This window comes from Candoia aspera, chromosome 13 (assembly GCF_035149785.1).
Source record: "Candoia aspera isolate rCanAsp1 chromosome 13, rCanAsp1.hap2, whole genome shotgun sequence".
Lineage (NCBI taxonomy): Eukaryota > Metazoa > Chordata > Lepidosauria > Squamata > Boidae > Candoia > Candoia aspera.
The window spans coordinates 4356473-4376234 of record NC_086165.1 but is presented as its reverse complement, the minus strand read 5'-3'; the positions used below and the strand labels follow the sequence as shown (position 1 = coordinate 4376234).

The 19762-nt window shown below is 47.8% G+C and overlaps 1 protein-coding gene across 2 annotated transcripts in view; it reads right to left on the bottom strand.

The window, feature by feature from the left end:
- LINGO1 (leucine rich repeat and Ig domain containing 1) overlaps positions 1–19762 on the bottom strand; it is a 128452-nt gene that overhangs the window by 36272 nt on the left and 72418 nt on the right. The window contains exon 1 of one of the 2 annotated variants that reach the window (XM_063314261.1): positions 10506–10640. The exons of the other annotated variant lie outside the window; for it this stretch is intronic. Coding sequence (XP_063170331.1) covers positions 10506–10511 — 6 coding nt within the window. The 5' untranslated portion in view covers positions 10512–10640. Of the gene's footprint in view, positions 1–10505; positions 10641–19762 lie in introns of those variants that run through there. 2 annotated transcript variants of the gene reach the window in all.

The window sequence follows — 19762 nt, the reverse complement described above, 5'->3', positions numbered from 1 at the left end:
TTTGCTGAACAAGCTGTAGTGCCCTGGTTCATACCTAACACTCAACCCTAAATTACGGTTTCCAAGATCTTTGGCTGGCTTCACACATTACCACTGACTACCCTTGTTCTGAAAAATAGCCAGTTTCCCAAATGGAAAGAAAGGAAAAGCAATGGAGAATCCAAGTCTTCTGTTCTATTTGCTAATATCACAAAGAAGGAACAAAGCAGCTCCAGAATGTGCATAGCCAAGAATCCCTCCGAATGTTGGCTTGTTAACCCAAGTGTGTCCCTGAACTCAGTCATACAATGTATGCTTCATAATGTGTAAATAGGCTGAGAGAAATCCCCCTGGGCGGATGGCCTATTGTGATGTCAGCAGACTGTCTTGAAAATGCAAAATATTCTTGAAAGTGCACCAAAACTTGGCAGTTCTGTCCTCGGTTTCGAACAATGGATGGGAATGAAATACTAGGATCTCCCAGATATTTTTTTGGAGCTATGACAAGTGGCCCTTGCTGAGCTGAAAGAGCTGCAACTGGAAATTTGTAAGTGAATTCAGACTTTCAGAAAAGAATGACTTCTGATGTTGAAAACCACAAAGTTGCCACTTCAAGATCACAACGTACAGATTTTGGAACATCCTCTATTGGATGTAAATCACAGCACACAGGGCCTGGGTTTGGCTGCCTTTGAGTAATGTGGATTTTCACAGTTTTGGTTCCTGGCAAATTTCCTGTAGTAATTATTACCTCTAGGACCTGAATTCTTAGCCAAGGGAATGCTTTACCTGAAATGGCAGAACCAAACTTGAGGAATTTCAGCATATCACTTGCTGTGCAGTAGATGGATATTTGAAACAGCCTCCAAGCGGGCATAAGGTTCGTTGGTCTTCATGACTTCTCCTGAAACATCTCCCAACCACTCTCAGAAACTGGAGGGTGTTTGTGGAGGACTGGGGAGAAGCTGGCCTGAACATCTTCTGAATTCTGTTTCATTTCCCAGGATTTAAGGAATGTTCCAGCCCTTTTTGTCATATAAACAACAGCTCTTAGTTATTTCCCTCAAGATCATCTCTCTGATTCTCTGCAGTGATGGGACTGTTGGTCTCAACTAGCATGGCCCTTCATATATTGCTCTGACACAGCCTTACCACTCTGAAGTCCCCAGAGGTGTTAGAGTCTGCCAGTAACTCCGCAGGACAACAGAGTGGGGATGGATCCCTTAGAACAGTGGTTCTTAAACTGTTTGACCAAATTACCTCTTTTCCTGGTCTTGTATAAAGTCATTACCCTTCCCCCCTCTCTCTCACACACAACCCTCTGTTGTTTTACACAAGTGTCTCAACAGCAGCAGTTCCAAACTGGATCCTTGACTCACCAACAAGCAATTATAGGAAGTTCCATTACTCCCAGGATATGCCCAAATTACCCCTTTGTTTAAGAACCACTGCTTTAGAAGATGTGAGATATAATAGAAATTGAAGAACTTCCTTGAACTATCCAAAAAAAAATACATTGCCCAATGTATTTTTGAGAGCTACCACACCCATCCAGCACACCCATCTAGAAATGCCTCCATCCCACGACATGAAAGGACATTTTATCACATCTTGTGGATGTGTAAAAAAAGACAAAAAACTTTGGATACACTAATTCAGAAGATTTTAAAGACTAATCTACAATTGAAACCAGAGGCTTTTCTTTTGGGACTAATGAACAGATAACTAGAAAAAAGACATGGAACTTTGGTTTGGTATATGATAACTGCAGCGAGATTATTATATGCTCAAAAGTGGAAGGGTTGGACACTACCCACAATGGCTGGTGAAGATGATGGAACTTGCTGAGATGGCCAGATTGACATCCTTGATTAGAAAAAAGACAACATCCACATTTATGGCTGACTGGAAACCCCTTATAGATGTTTTTGCATGAAACAGGGAAAAAAAAGGACTTGTGACTTGTGGTTTTGATGATTAGACAAAAATCAGATAACAGAAAAAGTGAGCTTTTTTTGTAACCATAGAGTAAGAGGTAATTTTGTAATCATGCTTGTATGTCCTGCAAAGGAAGTCAGAAGCTTCTTTCTATTTTTTTTTACCTTTTCTTTTGGCACTTTTACCTTTTTCCCTTTATTTTCCTTTCTTTGTTTATTCTGTATTAGCTTTTGTTAGTTTTTATCCTCTGTTTAAAACTTTTAATACAATTTATACAAAAAATAAAAATAAGATAGAAATACCTTCATCCCTGCTCATTCCATTGTCCTGGAACGGTTACAAAATGACATGTGTTCCTGCAGAAGAGATGGGACTCTTAAATGACACTAAACTATAAGACTTATTTATTTTTTAATCTATGCCCCATCTTTCACTGAGGAACTCAAGATGATGCACACAGCATTCTCCCCTTCACTCATCCCCCACCACAACAGTCTTGGGAGGTTGGTTGAACTGAGTGAGATTCACTGGTCCAGAGTCACTCAATAAGCTTCTGGGGCTGAGGGTGGCATAAAATTTGGGGGTAATAACTGAGACAGAGGATGGATGAGTGGTGAGGTCCAGCAGCCAGATGTGTAGATTAGCTGTGACAAGTCATGTTGCCTGGGGAGCACCACGAGGAGGCTAGTCTACATGGCACCGAATTGGGCTGAGAGAGGGGGACTGGCCCAAGGTCACCCAGCTGGCTTTCATGCCTAAGGCGGGACTAGAACTCTCATACCATGCCTGATTGGCTCTTGGGTGAGAGAGTGACGGGCCCAAGGTCACCCAGCCAGCTTTCATGCCTAAGGTGGGACTAGAACTCTCATACCACGCCTGATTGGCTCTTGGGCTGAGAGGGAGGGGCTGGCCCAAGGGCACCCAGCTAGCCTTCGTTCCTAAGGTGGGACTAGAACTCACAATCACCTGGTTTCCAGCACCTTAACCACTAGTCCAAACCAGCTTTTGGATTTGCAAGAGTTATAACATGAAATAAAAATTTCAAAGCATCATTCATTTGGTTCAACTTATTCAAATAACTTATGCTGGCTTGAACCTTCAGATGATTATGGTAATTCTCCCTCAGTCTAACCTTCCATACAAGATTGTTGTGGTGGGGAAAAACTGGCAGAAGGGAATGTGATCCATGTGGCTTTGAGCTCCTGGAGAAAAGATGGGATGCATACCTCACAAACAAACAAAACCCCACTGCATTATGATATAAAGGCCAAAGTCCTCATGTTTCATTGGATTCCCTCCTGGATGTTTATAACCTCCACATCTACATTTTCCCTTTGATACCCTATAAACATTCAGTTAATCAAACTGGTCTTTTTTTTCCTCCCTGGAATGACTTACTTAATTTTAGGATTGGAAGTAATAATCTTGCTGAATGCAGGAATATTGGCAATCTGCAATCTACCAGCAGCTCCAAGAGATGGCAAATCACAACCTCTGCTTAACTTCTTTGAGGAAAGGACAGCCTACTAACTGTAGTAACTTGCTTTTAGCTTTAGAATATTGGCCTACAGACAGAGCCTAGAGTATTTTGAATTTCTGTCCTTCCCTCCTGTTCTGGGCATTGCCCTAATGCTTTTAAGGAGAGAGCAAGGCTCAGATCAGTTGGACTCCGATGGAAAAGAATCCTGTGGATGGGTCATCTGTGGAAGGGGGTGAGGGTCAGATGGCAGCCACAGCAGGGCAGTCATGGCCACTCTCTTTTTGACCACCCCTGCCTTTGCAGACGCCCCAGTATGTGGATTTTAAGTGGCCGCCAGGCTCTTTGGCTAGCTGCAGCGTGATCTGAGTCCTCAACGAGAGTGGTAACAAATCTCGGTAATATGGCTGTAACTGAGATGAAAGTGTAATGATACGTCAATTTCCATGTGGCAGAACAAGCCTGACACATTACAAGGTGCGACTTTGAGGTTAATATTCAGGGGTTAGTAGAGAATGATCTTAAAAGCAATGCATTTAATGCGCTTCAGACGGAAGTATATACTTTTGACCGTTCGGATCATGTCATGCTGTTGCAACCAGAAGTGCCAGCAAAGAAATTACATTATAGATACAGTGCAGGTAGACTTGCAAAAACAGCCGAGCCAACGATGAGAGCAGAGTATTCCCAGGACAAAAGCAACAGCCCTCCAGGAAACAGACAATGGGCTACCTCCCAAAAGGGCCAGTCAACGTTACTGTATTTTGATGTGCATATACCACCCTGGGCTGATGCAGACGTAATGAGAAACCATGGCTTCCCAGGGCAAATAAACCAAAGTGAAGGACTGTAGGATCCATCATGGACTCCCTTGCTTCTCCTTCGCTTCCATAGCTCCTCAGGTAGAAGGTTCAACTCCCATTTTTAAACAAGCCACAGTTCCCTTTGAGGCCCATCATTAGGAGATGTGGTTTATTCAAACCTTGTTTGCAGAATGAGCCCACATCCTCAAGAGTTTGACCCCGTCTTGTTCTCAATAGCTAAGGCTGACCGTCATCAAATACCAGAACATTTTTTGTTTAAAAGAAGAAACAAATACTTTGATCTCAAGCAGCAGAAAAGTAGACCAGTTTGGGAAACGCCTGTTTCATGTTATGTCTTGGATCAAGGGCCTTGCTTACTAAAGAAACAGAGTTTCCCCTTAGTTTAGAAAATAAGCAAGATTACTTTAAATGTGGAAATACTAGTTGTTATTTTTAAAAAAATCCAAACAGGCTGTATTGCTATTGTTGGCATTAATATATACAGTACAACTCACACACATGGCATTTTGGTGCCAACCAAAGATTGCTGCCAAAGTCATCCAATAGAAGGAGAGATGTGGGAAGAAAGAGATGGCAACTGGCTGAGTTTCATTTTAATTAGAAAGGGGTCCATATCTCACCAACCTGGGATGAACTTGGAAAGCTAAGCAGGAACAAACCTGGTTGCTATTTGGATGGGAGTTGCTCTGGAAACTCCTCAGCTGTGAGATAGACTGGGAAATTATATCAATCAATCAATCAATCTCTATCCTGGATGAAGGCAATGGAAGGCCATTACCATAACATTGTTAGAAGGGATAAAAAGCTTTCTGGAGCTTGCAAGATTGCTGGGGAGGCAGGTTGGGTAGGAAGCTAGAATGTTACTCATTTATCATAGAAAAGGAACTTTTATTTACTATTTATTTATCAATCAATCAATCAATCAATCACATGTTTCATATACTACCCATCTCCCAAGAACTCCAGCCCTCTTGCAGCAACGACAGACATCAAAACATGCAAGCCAGCTTTCTTCCAGCTCTGTCGAACCATCCTGAAACTCAGCACTGCCCCCTGGGTGAGTCACATAGATAATCCCACCATCTCCCCTGGGTGCCTGGGTGGGTGTGTTGGCAGTCAGTGTTGGACCAGCACAAATTCCCTCTTCCGGCCCAGCATCTCAAGCCAAAATTCCTACCGTTCCCAGTATGAACAGTCATCAAGTCTTATTCATGCTGAAAAATTTTGCTATTTGCTGGCAGAGTTTGTGGAGCGGTGGGGGCAAGATAACTGCAAGCTATTTTTTTTTAAAAAGCATAATTTTGATCCTAGTACATAATCAGATGGGGAATATGGTATGCACACGTGCGTGCGCGCACACACACACACACACACACAGAGTAATGTTTTCTTAAATTGATGGCATTGGTATGCTGCCTTGTCTCTTGAAGCTCAGCTTAAGTCAACATCTCCCCATGGTTGACTTTCATAATCACTCCAAGAGGAAGGTCAGCCTGAGCTAATGAGTGACTGGACTTGCACTAAGCCATGATTTGGGTCACTGAGTAAGCCACAATAAGGTGGGTCCCTACAGCATAGTAAGCCAAAAACTATAGTTTGCCAATCATAACTGGCTGAGCTCACACAAGATCACTAAAACATAAACCATGGTTTTCAAAGAGCAAGGCCTGGGTTTGTCCCACACCGTGAGCCCATGACTAAACAGTATCAAGGGCCACCAACCAAGCAGGATTCTGCCCATCCGGTCCAAAGATCAAGAGAAGGCCTGCTAAGAGTCCCCCCCTTCATGGTGAGGTGAAAGGGGTGTGGTCTGGAAGACCGGCCTTCTCAGTATTGGCCCCCACATAGTGGAATATGTTGCCCCAAAGATGTGCCTGATCCTGACCTTCCAGAAGACCACTAAAACTCTTTTATTTCAGTGAGCTATGACTTGCAGGAGACCGTGGATGGCCCCCTGTTTATACTACCTTGGATTATTCTATATTACAGAATATTTTAATTGTTTTTTCATATATACCCCCTGGAATCTTTTTTTTTTATTAGTGTGGTTTGTAAACATTATTAAATAAAAGAATACATGTTGATGGGGCTGGGTTGTCCTATACCACCCCATCAAACTGATGATGATTGGTGTGCTCTGTTCTGACACTAGAATAGCCCAAGGATACTTTCTGATCTCCTTGAAAGCTGAGGTTATTTTATCTGAAGACACTTAAGGTACATTCACCAATCAAACCGTATCCACAAATTGGATTCAGCTTCCATCAGTGTCAGTAGGTTAGGGACAATGAGGTTGGACTACATCCAACCATCAATGGGAACATCCATGGAGTAGTTTCCATCAATCCCTACCAGAATAGAGACAATGAGATCTGTAATGTACTTCGCCCAGGGATGAAGCAGGTTTCTCTCCCAGAAAGAAGTGTTGGGCTTTGGGCTTCTTCTGGACTTTTTTTGAAGAAACTGAATACTCAAAGCAAAGCTTTAATCTGCCAGAAAGAAAACCCACATGCTTCGAAAATCTGCATATGATTCAAGACCAGGCACTATTACCTTTGAAACCATGGCTGGATCACATCCAGCAAAGCTTGATCAGACAGCTCTGATTTGTAGGCTGTGGTCCATCCGTAAGACAGGTCTTTATAGCGAAGAAAGGAACCAATGGAACTGAGGGACACTTCTCAGCATCTTTCACCCTTCCCTGGTCTAGGCCCATCACAGCCCTGGAGAAGTGGTCTAATTCCACTTTCTCCAGATGATTTGGGACCATGCCACCCAGCACAAAAGACGGAGCTAAGGTTGAAGGAACTTCCACCCCTGAAGAAGCATTGAAAAAAATAAGGACAGGTCAAGAAACAAGCTCAAACAGGAAACCCTAACATGGCATGAGCATGCTTGGAGACCATGGAAGAATAAATGGTTAGGGGGGTTGAGGGGATGGGCTGGTTCTTTTGGGGAAAGGACCAGGCCTGGCTGGCTGGCATTTGGAACAGAACACTTCCATATCGTGACCGTCTGTCTCATGGCCCTGTAAGAACAGCTGGAGGAACTTTTATTCTTCCAGAAGCAAACTGGTATCCCCCTGGAAGGAGGCCATCTTGGGGGCAGCTCCCTTTTTCAGAATTCTTGACAATCTGGGGCATTTCCAGCCTCAACTCTGGCATAACGTGAGGATTTCTCCCTGGTTTCTCCTTGCTTTCTGATCTTCTACACGTTTCAGATCCTGTTTGGGCTCAGCTTTTCTAGGTCTATATTATCTCTTTCCCACCTAGGTTTTCCCTGGGCTTCTTGATTGTGTTTGCATAGCTCACTTAACTTGGCTCCTGAATTAACCCTCTTTGTGAGCTTGCCTGGGATACTGAACTGCAAACAAACCCAACAAGCTGGGTTTGTGCAGGATGCTAAGATGCCAACCAAGTTAAACACGAGCCAAGCTCCACATGCTTTACAAAAGCAGCTGGTGGGTCTTCCGCTAAGTTAGTGAAGCATGGCTGATCGCAGCCATTGTCATCTTTAGTCTTGCAGTTCATTATTTCTGTTAGATGCACTGAACGTTTTCTTAATTAAAAAGCTGAATACATTTCTTAGGGGGAAAAAAACACAAAATAAAACCCAAATCTTACATGCATTTGCTTCCTGCGCTATCAGCATTTCTACCTGGATTGAGCATAATTGATTACCCCATCCCTTAAGCTCCCTGAACTGTGGTTTGGGCTGATGTCTGAATACAGTACTTCAGGAAAGTTAGTGCTGTATTTTAGAATATTATTAGAATGCCAAATTGGGGAGTGATGGAACACTGTGGCTCAAGAGTGGCAGACTTTGCTTTTAATTTACAACGGATCAGAAATTCCAGCACCAACTGGGTAAAAGCAAGAAATTTATGAGTAGTTAATGAGCCCAAACCAATCAATCAATCGTTAGATTTTTAGGCTAGGTGCTTAGTAAAAGTTACCAGTAACCAACGGTGGCAATAATGCCAACAGCAATAATCCTTTTGGGAACATTAAGGTCTATCAACACAATTAAAAATAAGGTCCCATTTTATAGATGGGAACACTGAGGCTCTTGAGCTGTACAATTCATCGGACCAGACATTATGCATCAAAAAGGGTGTTGCCGGCATGCAAACGGATTCGAAAAAGCCTTTGGCCCCTGCTAAGAAACAATAACAGCAGAAATTTTGTTTCTGTGCTTCAAGGCCTCAAAAACAGCAGGAGCTGTTCCAGACTGTGCCATTCTACTCGCCCAAAGAGACGTCTTGCTAAGCGCATTGATGTACTGGCATTGGGGTTAAGGGCCATAAAATTAGGTGCAGAAGGCTCCTGTCACCACCATGGCGTCCCTGCTTTGAAATTCCTGGTATTCGCCATCAAAAAGATCAGGGAGTGGACAGATGGAGAGACCCCAGTCCCTTCCTGACATCCTGGAGAGTCCTACCACAGTTCAAGTAAAACATCTATTTAAACCCAGCCTAAATCTTAACTCCCGATTTTCTAGCATCTCAGCCTCTTTTGCCTCCCGCACTTAGGAACAGGGAGACAACTGCCTGGAAACCAAGCTTCCCATCTGGAGGTTGGTTGCCAAGCTGAAAGGGGTCCCCTGTTTCTCAAGCAGCCTCCACCCACCGGCCGGGAGGTGTCCGAGAGGCCCATCCTATCAAGACAAAGGTGCCGGGTTCTTAAGCGGCAAAGATCCCTCATCCATTTGCCAAGGACAAGCAGCATCTGAACCATGCTCTGTGGGGGCCAGAGAGGAGGGATAAAACCTCTGAAGGGGGAAAGGGAAAGGAACAAGGGGTGAACAAGGGGAGACATTCATGGTTGGGAAAGAGGCTGGCAAAATTGCGAGGGGTGAGCTGATTGTGGGTGGGGGGGGGGGAGGGCAAAAGGAGAGGGGAGAAAGCAAAGATCTGCTTTGGAAATGCTCCGGGATGCTGGTCTCAACTCATCTCATCCCTCTCTTCAGCCAGAGCCCACCCCGCACTGGAAAATGTCTCCAGACCCCCAACTCCAATTGGCAACTCAGTAGCCTTCCATCCAAGATCTGCACACACAGGGACACACACACACAGACGCACCAGCAGGCCAGCCAAAGAGGATCAGGAGGGCAGTTGGTGGCACACACACACACAGACACGCGCGCGCGCGCGCACACACACACACACACACACAAACGCCCTGCTTGCGTAAGAGCGGAGGCTAAGGGGACACCGAACACAAAAGACACCCACCTGGAAGCCGGCCAAAGACCCCCCTCCCCACTTTAGCCCCAAACGATACCCCTCCCAAGACCCAATCCTCCGGGAAGACACGCGCAGACCAAAGGCACCCTCCTCTCTCTCACACACACGCTTCTTCCAAAGATTAGGAAGGGGGGGAGGAAGGGGGGGGTTCCAGACAAACAGCACACACCCCTATCACCTTCACGGCGGGTGAAAACGCAGGTGGATTCTGCCCCTTCCCCCCTCCCGAAACAGCCCACCCCAGCGATGTACCTCCAGAGAGCCCCATCCGTAGCGGCGGCGTCTCAACCAGCCCCGATACTCACAAACTTCCGAGCGAATTTGGTGCAGACAGTTAGCTCGGAAGGAGACCAATTACAGCTCCGGGGGGCGGGGGGGGGGAACCGGCTCATGGTGGAACGGGGGGGCGGAAAAGACACCTCTTCACCTCCCCAAAGGCGTAGAGGACCAGATCTCCAGGAGGGGAGGGGGCCGAGATGCCCCTCCTTCCCTGCCTCTCAGATAGATCCCAATCCTAGAATATCTACTCTGAAGCGTCGCCTTCCAAACTGGGATTGGAGCAGCCCCCCCGCCCCACCCCCCGCCCGCGAAATCTGGCTCAGAAAGGCAAGCGCGCCCGGATGCCAAAGGAGGCATTTTCTGTCCCCCCCCCGCCCCCTCCCAGTTCCGAAGCCTCAAAACCAGCCCAGCATGCGAAGCAGAACTCAAGGCGGGAGGGGGGGGGGGGACAGGCACAGATCGGGAGGGGGGAGACCCCTCCCCTCTCACACATGGGCACAGCCGGAGCAGATCTGCAAAACGGCGCGGGTCTCCTCCGAGGGTCCCCCCGGGACTCTAAGCCTCGCGCCTCCGGGATTCCGAATCCAGAGGTGGGAAGGCGCAGGAAATCTGGATAGGGGAATGGTCGGGGGAGGGAGGGGGGTCTGCAAGCCAGGAACGCACCCCCCCGTCCCCAAAACAGCAGCGCGGAGTGGAGCCCTCCGCCGAACAGCAGCCCCCTCCCGCCCGGCCTTAATCCGAATCAGAGCCAGCCTCCGCTTACCTGCATCTCTCATTCTCGCCGCCCGCCTCGCCCGGGCAGAAATGGCATCGCGGGTCCCACCCGGCGCCGCCACCTCTCAGCGCAGCGGCGACGGCAGCAGCGGCGGCGGCGGCGGCTCCCCAGCCTCCGCCCGCCCGCCCGCTCGCCCGCTCCAGCGAGCCAGCCTCCCTTCCGGGCGTTCCCGTCCCCGGGTCGAAGCGCGCCGCCGCCGCCGCCGCCGCTCCCCCTCCTGGCTCTTCGGCGCGCCCCTCCCCACCTCCTGCGGGCGTGATCGGGCCCCCGTCCGGCTCCCCCCACCCCGTGGCCGCCTGTCGGAGCGAAGCGGCTCTGCCCGGCGCGCCTTCCTCGCCTCCTCCTCCTCCTGCCGCCGCCACCTCCTCCCGAAGGACAGGTGGGGAGCGCGCGCGCGCCAGCGGGAGCGGCGGAGGCAGTGCGCGCGCCCGGAGGCGCTGATTTGGGGGCCGCGGAGAGGAAAAAAAAGGGGAGACTCTGATCCGCGCGCGCGCCTCCTCCTCCCTGACTGGCGGGGTGTGTGTGTGTGCGGGATGCTAATCAGGACAGAACAAACAAAATGGGGGGGGGCAGTTTTAAGAGGCCAGAAGCCGGGTCCTCCAAATGCAAAGAGGAGGCGGCGGGGGTTGCGGGGGGGAAAAAGCAATGTTGGGGAGATGGAGATGAGAAGTAGGAGGGGGAACCTCTGAATTGGGGTCTTGGCCGCCTGTTCTTGTCCTCCGCCCCCCCCCCCCCCAATCTATTGAGCCAGAAACAAAAGTGGCAGAGGAAAACGGGGAGGGAGAGAAAGAAATGGGAAGGGAGGGGCAGGTTGGGGAGGAAAAAATGGTGTGGAGAGCTATTTCCCCCCCTCCAGCTTCTTCAAAGAACTGCGAAGCCACCCCCACCCCCACCCCCGAAATGGAAGGAAGGGTGGAAGAAGGGAAGGAAGGAATTTATTTTCACAAATAAAAGAAAAAGCTCCTGGATCTCCTTGCCTGACATTCTACACAAGTTGGGGGGGGGGCATTCTTTGTTGAGACTTTTCTCCACTTATTCCCACCCACCCAGAAAATAAGTTTCCTAAATTCAGGCGTAATGAACCTACTTTCTGATGTCCATTATATTCTAAAAGTAGAAGGACCGGCCACTGCTGGAATGACTACAGCCTCTAGGACAGGTTGGACCAGCTGAGGAGCCACATCTAGCTGGCCTTGGCTGATCCAGAAAGCTAAGCGGTTTGGACCCTGGTTGATACACGGACATCACAGTCATCCAGGACTGGGAAGTCAAACGCATCCAAGAAAACAGCAATGGTAAATCTCTTCCATATCAGGCCAAGCAAACTGCTTTCTATCCCTGTAAGATTTTGGGAGCTGAGCTTGACCTAAACATGGCTTAACCTTACACCACACCCACAGCTTTGCAGACCAGCTCATCAGCCTGCCAAATATGCCATGAATTTGCAAATAGAAGATGGATACCACTAAGGCAAGAAGAGGTTGGGGGTGATACTGGACAGGGTGGATGGAGAAGGAGGAACACGGGCAGCTGATCTTCTATCAAGTCGCCACCCAGAGTCCCATTGGTTAGATGGGCGGCTGTATAAATTCATTTAATAAATAAATGTTTAATAGGTCAATGCACAGATCCCTCTAGAACTGCACGCTTAACATCGGCTTTCCATAAGTGAGACCATTCCAGATGCAGTGGACTTGCAACTCCAGATAACCTGGGGAAATGGAGTCAGAAGCTAGTATCTCTGGAGGGCATCAGGTTTGGGAGGAAGACTACACTCACCAGCTCCAGTTGTCCATGTTCTTTTCCAACCCTACCTGGGAAGTGATCTTACAACCTTCTGCACTTGAGGAAATGGATCAGCTGTTCAACTGTGGACCTTCTCCTTGGTCTGATCCAAGGAGGGAGGGTTTCTATTCCAAAGAAGCATTTTCCAGATTACTCAGTGTAAGATGGGTGGCAGGTTGGAGATCTAAAACAGAAAGGCCCAAGCAAGTGAAACGCATGTTTCCAAGTGCATTAACTGACATTTCCTACCATCTGAGAAAACATTTAAACTCAGTCTTCCCTTTGAAATTGTGTTCAGATGATGTCCTTGACATTGAGTTAAAAGCTTTGTCATTATGCTGTGGCTGGTATTGTTAATATTATTTGATATCTGTTAATTGGCTTGGGTGATACCCATTTGACTTCCGATACGTTTTCAGACAGCTGCAGCTCAGCTAACGTCATTGGATATATTTATTTAGGGGCTGTATTTTTAAACAGCCATGTAAATTGCCTCAGCAGGGGACAGCACCTGCCTGGACTTGTTTGTCTTGGGAAACTAGGTGAGGATGGGCCTGGTTCGTCCTTGGATGTGGCACCACCAGAAATCCCACGGTTATAAACTAGATTGGGAAGTTGAAAAATGTTCTGGAATAAGACAGCAGCAAGCCACCTCAGTGCCGTTGCCAAGAAAACTCCAGTGATGTGTCCATGAAGTCACATGGACTTCTGATATTACTTCTATCACAGATTGGGTTCTAAGCACCATCTGTTTCTGGAAAATGTTGATTATGAGGTCATAAATGTCAAACGTCTACAAGATGGAGGCAAACTTGGTTACACAGGGAGCTATCTGACCCAACCGTACCCTCAACCAACATATGGGTGTCCCAACACTTCTGGAAGATGCCAAATGGGCAAAGGTTGATCGAGGTCTTTAGGATCTCTCCTGCTTTTTATAAAAGTTCTGGAAGAGATCTGTTCCTGTCCCTTGCTTTTAAACCTCAGCCAGACGCTGCATTTAGGGGCTTCAGTAAACCAGGTGTGCCCCTGACCATTGATGATCATCTCCTCTCCTAACTTTCTCCCCGGTTCACAGTCTTAGAGATGTGAAGCCAGGATGAAAGCGTAACGTGACGATCTGTGAACCCCATATGGCTGAGACAAAAGAGGGGGCGGGGGGAGACAAAAGGGAATGGGTTGTCGCTAATGCACATTGCAAAAAAGAACATGGCATTCCCACCATGCGCTGGCTGCTTGAAATACAAACCAGGGCAGTCTGCTCCAAATGGTAATGGGTTGTCTGCGTGCCATGTGGATTGTGTTCTGCTGGTGCCCAAGCCAACAAGAACACAAAAGCCGTCTCCGTCTTGCAAAGCAGGTGGCAGTGGACAAAAAGCAAAGCCTGTAACCGGGTGGTGGATGCAGATCTGTCGGAGCCATTGAAGCTGTTGCAGATCAGCAGGCCAGCCCTGCCCTGGAGTAACCTTTCCATGCATGTGTGTGTGTGTGTTGTGGTGTGTGTTTAAATTAAATGTGGGTCAGGGCGAGCTAGGTGGGAACTGGAGCAAAGGGGTGTTTTATTTTGCTGTCCCCCACCCCAGTTCATGGCCCCCTTCCTTATCCGAGCCAAAGTGTTTTATGAGCTGGACCTGTCTCCTGAAGACATCACAGACACGTCCAGGTATTTTTTTCAGAAACCACATGGAAGTGATTTGCCCTGTCCTTTCTACTGGGGGGTTCTTTTGATTTCTTGATCTAACCTACTGCCTTGAGGTCTCCTGGGGGTGCTCCGGCGACAGAATCCCCAGGGCTGACCCTTTTTAGCTTCCTGTCAAGATCAGCCAGCTGCCGTTACTGAGTCAGGTCTTCCCATACCTGCTTCATTTTTAAAAGAGACATGGGCGAATAATGTGGATGCCATACCTTCTCTGATCCTGGCCAGACCCCTGCCTCACCCAACTCCACTTTTCCCCAGCCAAGTGTCCTCCAAGCACGTCCAACCACAACTCCCATCATCCCCAACCATGCTGCCCAGGGATTATGGGTGATTTAATCTGGTCCACCTGACCAGTTCCAGCTTCTAGAAAAACACTTGATTGGGAGGGACGGTGGAAGGAACTTCCTCCCAAGATCTCAGATTTGGAAATCTTTTCCGGACATGCAGTAAACACTTGGCTGTAAGCTATGGATATGCCTGCACTGCCCCCCACTTCATGATGCGCATCTTTGTCTCTCAGGGTCTTCAGCTAAAAGGGAAGGGCGCCATCCAAGTACCCCCCCCCCCCCCCCGTATTTAGCCTTGCTTGCTGTCTGCCTTGTAATGATTTCATTGAAATGGACAACGCGATCACAAATCCCAGAGAGCCAAGCCTTTCTGAGATGCTGATGGAAGCGTTATGTACCCTACCTTTCAATCAAGAGTGTGTGATGCTCGTTGGACAAAAAGGAATTTGCTTCTCAGTCCGTCCCACTCAGCCACCAGAGCTCAGACTCCCAGGAGCAGGAATGGAGAGTCCCAACCCTCCTTGCATTAACAGTGGTTGGAGGGCGGCCAGTTCCCTACGTCTGCCCAGGTAGAGTGATCCAGCCCCACGCCCTACATCTCCCTCCTCCTTGCTTAGAACCGGCCCTCCATGCACTGGTTGATTGCTCCTCTGGTTTGAACTCATCAACACACACACACTTGCTTAAAACAAAAGGCTCTGCTGGTTGCCTTTCATCTCACTGTGACTCATGCCAAGAGCCAAAACATGCCCGCACTCGACAAGATATGAGAGATGAAGCTGCTTGCTGACATGAGAATGTTTTTAAGGAAATGTACAACTCTGAAACGCCTTCCTTTCCCTTGCCTGCTAAAGGTGGAAGCTCATCTCCAAGCCCATTTTTAAGTTTTTTGTAGACCAGCATTGCCTGCCGGTTTCCAACAGAGGGTGCCAGTATCCTGGATGTTGCAGGATAAAACCACAGGGATGAGAAACTGGGAGTTAACCTCTTTCCATGATGCCCACAAAGCGCACATGGCTTGAAATTGCCCATGTAATCTAAGGTCAGCCAGAGGATCTTAGGAGAGCTGACAATACAAGGAAGAATCAGTAGTAGAAACAGGAATGAACACCTATATTATTGAAAGAGCCTGAAAATCTATCAGCCTTTCAAGGTAAACCAGACCAGGAAACCAAAGTCATGTAGGCCAATACTACTTTTATTGTAAAGGTATAGTAACAGAATCTTGCAGGTCTGAATGTGCTCCCCCGCGCCTCCCCTGAGAACTAGGGAGGATCTTAGTCTGAGATGTTTTCTCAGGTTACCCTTCGGACCCCGACTCAGCCCTCTTTTATCTGATCGTTGTCTTGGTAGTGAGTCTTCCTCCTGCCCCTCAAAGCCATTCCCTTTGCCCTGTACAAAATCTGGACATTAGAGGAGTAGGGGCACTTTTCATGTATGAAATGGGCCAGAAGGTTTTCTGATGTTGTTTAGCACACTTCTCTTCCTTTTCAGCATTCTGCATCATCTGAAATGGACTGAGATCTACTAGGTCAGCTCTCTCCAGACTGAGCTCCTTCCTGGGGGAAGAATGGTAATGATGGGAGTTGGACCACTAGAACAGGCAGCCTGCAGGTGGATTGGACAATTCCTGGCTGTCTACAGTTGATGATGGGAGTTGAGGTCTAAGGCATCTGGAGAGCATCCGCTTGCCTTCAGCCATATTAGAACACCTCTCTCACAATTTTGGAGAATCTGGGATTGCTTTCATCTTCTCACCCACTTTATTGGGCTCAGAACACAAAATAATCCCCATTTAGAGATGTCTCATTTAGCCATCATCTCAGCTTCTCATAGTGGCCAACTAGATGCTTCTCTCCCACCAGTAGAAAATCCACAGATCATTGCGGTGATCAACCAGCACGACTTATTCAAGGCTGTTGGAAGTTGGAAGTTCACTATAACCATAATGACTAATTATCATTGACAAATGGTATGAACGAGTTTCTTTTCTTCTTTTTTGACATCTATTTCCTTGGAACTTGATGGACCTCAACATAAGGTCTATTCTCAGTTCCATAGCTTGATAATTGATTCCAAGATTCATAGTTGCTGGATCATTCTCTTTCTAGTTAATCTCTCCATGAATCCTAGTTGTCAATAGACTCCTGTTGTCAATGAGCAAACAATCTATGTCAAAATGTTCTAAAGTGATGCCTCCTGCCATGTTTTCTTCTAGACAGCTGTGAAGATGACAACCCAGATGTTACTGCCTTGCCTGTGACCAATTGTTGTTTCTCAGATAGTAAGAGAAGTAGAGGGCTCACTTTATGGGCACAAAATATTAGATCTGATGCCCAGCATTTCTAGGTAGGTCTGGAAATCCTAGTGAGCCATTGCCAGTGAGCAAGATGGACTAATGGCTTGGCTCCCTATATGGCAATTTCCTATGGATCTGATAAACGTCACAGAAATGTGAGGATCTCAACATGTGTGCAAATTACCCTGTTGCACCTTGCATATCATTTTAATATGTGAAAGCGATGGCCACCAGAAATTCTGGGAATAGCATTCTAGAACTTCAGGGAATGATGGGTGCTTGCCGAGTGTGGTCAAAAACATGAAGATGGCAGCTGCAATGGTGTGAGCCAAACCATCATGACTTTTTTGACCACACCCTGTGGACCCCCCTGCTGGGAACTCTATTGGCCTAGGATCTGGATGGCACAAAGTTGTGGGAAGGGTAGATGATATGATGGGTTATATTTCTGCATTGCTCAGAATATTTTGAGTATTGTTATGATGACCTTGGATGCTCTTTTGCTGGGGAGAAAGAACTTGTGAATGAACTTTCAGAGCAAGTGTGGAATGGGAAAAAAATGATGATGAGAACCTTTTTTTCAATCATCCACTCAGTGTATGTCCCCATCCCAAGGAATGAAACTTGGATGGGTGGCTGGATAATGGAGCTGAAGATTTTGAGTCAATCCTGCCATTGGGCTTCGCGTCAATTGTTCAATAGTTCGGCTCCGGGCTGGCTTCCACCATTTTGCTGGAATTTTTCCAGACATATTGTTGGCAGTTTAAAATCATTAATAGTTCAGAGAAGAGGAGGAAAAGCTGAGGATTTGGTAAGGATAACCAAGAGGGCGTTTTGGAGCGGGGGGGTGGGTGGGGGGAGGAAAGCAAAATGCCAGAGCATCTGTGTAGATTTGTCATTTAGAAACATGTTGGAGAGTGGGAGAGAAGAAAAGGGGTGTGTGTGAAGGGGGGACAGAAAATGAGTTGGGCAAAGGAGGGGTTGCAATGAGGGGGGGTGCTGGGAGAGAGGAGAGCAGCATTTGGAAGGGAAAGAGGGGAGAATTGCTATTCTGGGATGTCTCCAAGGTCACCGGGTCGATTTGCTTGGGCTGAGCAGATTTTTTTGCACCCAGTGATAAAAAAGATAGTAGAAAAGACACCTGGGCAGTGCCTGCTGTCTTGGAATGAATGGAAAAAATTGCTATTGCAAAAGAAACAAATAAGTTTCCCCCAACATTCCCCCCCCCACCCCCCAGGCCTCCAATAGATCTTTCTAGCCTGAAATTGGTTCAGGTGGGAACTGTTAGGTGTAAGGATGCTGGAATCGGAAGCCAAGAAATAGGGAACTCAGAGATGGTGCCCCTATTTTGCATGCAAGAAGTCTCAGGATCGACCCTCAGCAGAACCTTTGAAAGCGGCTGCCGGTCAGAGTGGGCAACATTGAGGTCGAGGGACCAATGGTTTGATTCAGTATTAGGCAGTCTATCCTTTGTGATTAAGCTGCTTTGTAGCCAATGCTTCTCCTTCAGGGTGGAAAAGATGGTCAATGCCAGGAAGAACAGCGGTGGGTGGGAGAGACCTGCCATGGCAATGGACATCTCTCTAAATGGTTTGGAGAAGGCCACCAGCAGCATCATCTGACCTGGATGATGATCTCATTGGTAGGGTGCTACATGGTACCACATAACACTTAGCTGAGATTAGGACTCGTACACAACACACAATGGAGCTGTAAAGTTCCAGTGCTCAGCATGGAGTCCTCCTGGATTGCAGTGTAAGGACGCAGAAAATCTAGTTGTCTACAAACACATCTGTTTGCAGTAGCCACCTTTCTCTTTGGATGTTGCTTGAATTGGAGAGTTCTGCAGAACCCCAATGCTCTCTCTTTCTAAAGGCAAGAGAGCCCAGATTAATGAGGGCAAGCCCTTCCTGAATTGCAGTCTTGCCCAAAGAATATCCTGTATCGACCTGCAGCAGTTAAGTCTCTCTTCCTGAGCAAGGAACAATAAATGCACTGAAGGAATGAGTAAGGGCTGGACGGTTGGGGGAGGGGGAAGGGAAAGGGCAGAAGACTGTGGCTGGAGGGGAGGCATGCAGGTCAGTGCTACCATTAGGCAGAGTGAGGTGGACCCTCCAGGCTGCAGATCAAAAGCCGTTTGAAGCAGATCTTTCCATGCCACAAAGGTTGCCTTACAAAAACAGCCCTTGCCTGTTGTCCTGAGATGCACCAGAAGATGTTGATCTTCTCCCACCAATGCTCATTGCTAGTCTGGCTGGTTTTCCTACAAGCAACCTCACTTGGGTCCCACGTTCCCCTTTAGCCAAGGCTGTTAATATCCTAAGTTGGCTCTGGGGGCAAGACCGAGAGGCTGGTGGTCATTAAGTGCAAAGAAGGTGAACAAGAAGCACTGGCATTTCCCCCTAACGCATTCACCCATGGAAACCTCATTCATCCCACTTGGTCACTCTTGCCCCATGACCTCACCAGTGGTTTATATCTAGAGTCCCAGAGCTTGTAGAAGACCTTGGAGGTCCTCTAATGCAGTCCCAGGCTTGAGGCTGGAGACCCAGAGCTAGTGCCTCCCCAGTAGCTCATGGCCCAGGAGGGGACCTCTGGCTGTCATTTCTGGGCCTGCCCTGCAAAGCAAGCGATGCGGGGAGCTATCCAGAAGGAAACACTATCCAACCTCCAGCAGGCTACTTTTAGCATCGCTCCCCCTTGGATTATGCTGAGACTGCTGGCCCAACGGTTGCGCTGATTGCTGAGCTGTTGGCACGAGCTGTCAAAGAGGTGATGAGCCGCTCACATCGAGTGGGAGAAGGCCCTGGAGGCAACCAAACTCAAGAGATGCAAGCTCAAGACACCTGTGTCTTGCTTGGCAGGTTAGCATCAACAGCAGCAGCTAGCTTTCACTGAGCGAGGCCGGAGGGAAGACGCATGAAGGCCGTCAGCATCCTTCAGCAAGGAAATCCCTCTTCCTCCTATCAGGGCACTGCAGTGAAGTGTGCTGGGGTTTTGGGGCAAACCTCTCCAGCGCAGAAATGGATTCTGCAGGGGCATGTCCCCCCTATCCATTCCCTCTGCCCTTAACCCATCTCTTCCCTTTTGGAAAAGCTGCTGAGGGTGTTTTTTCTCCCCTGGCCTTGTGGTCCAGGCGATTAGGGATCCTGACTCATCCAGCACTCTGTAGCTA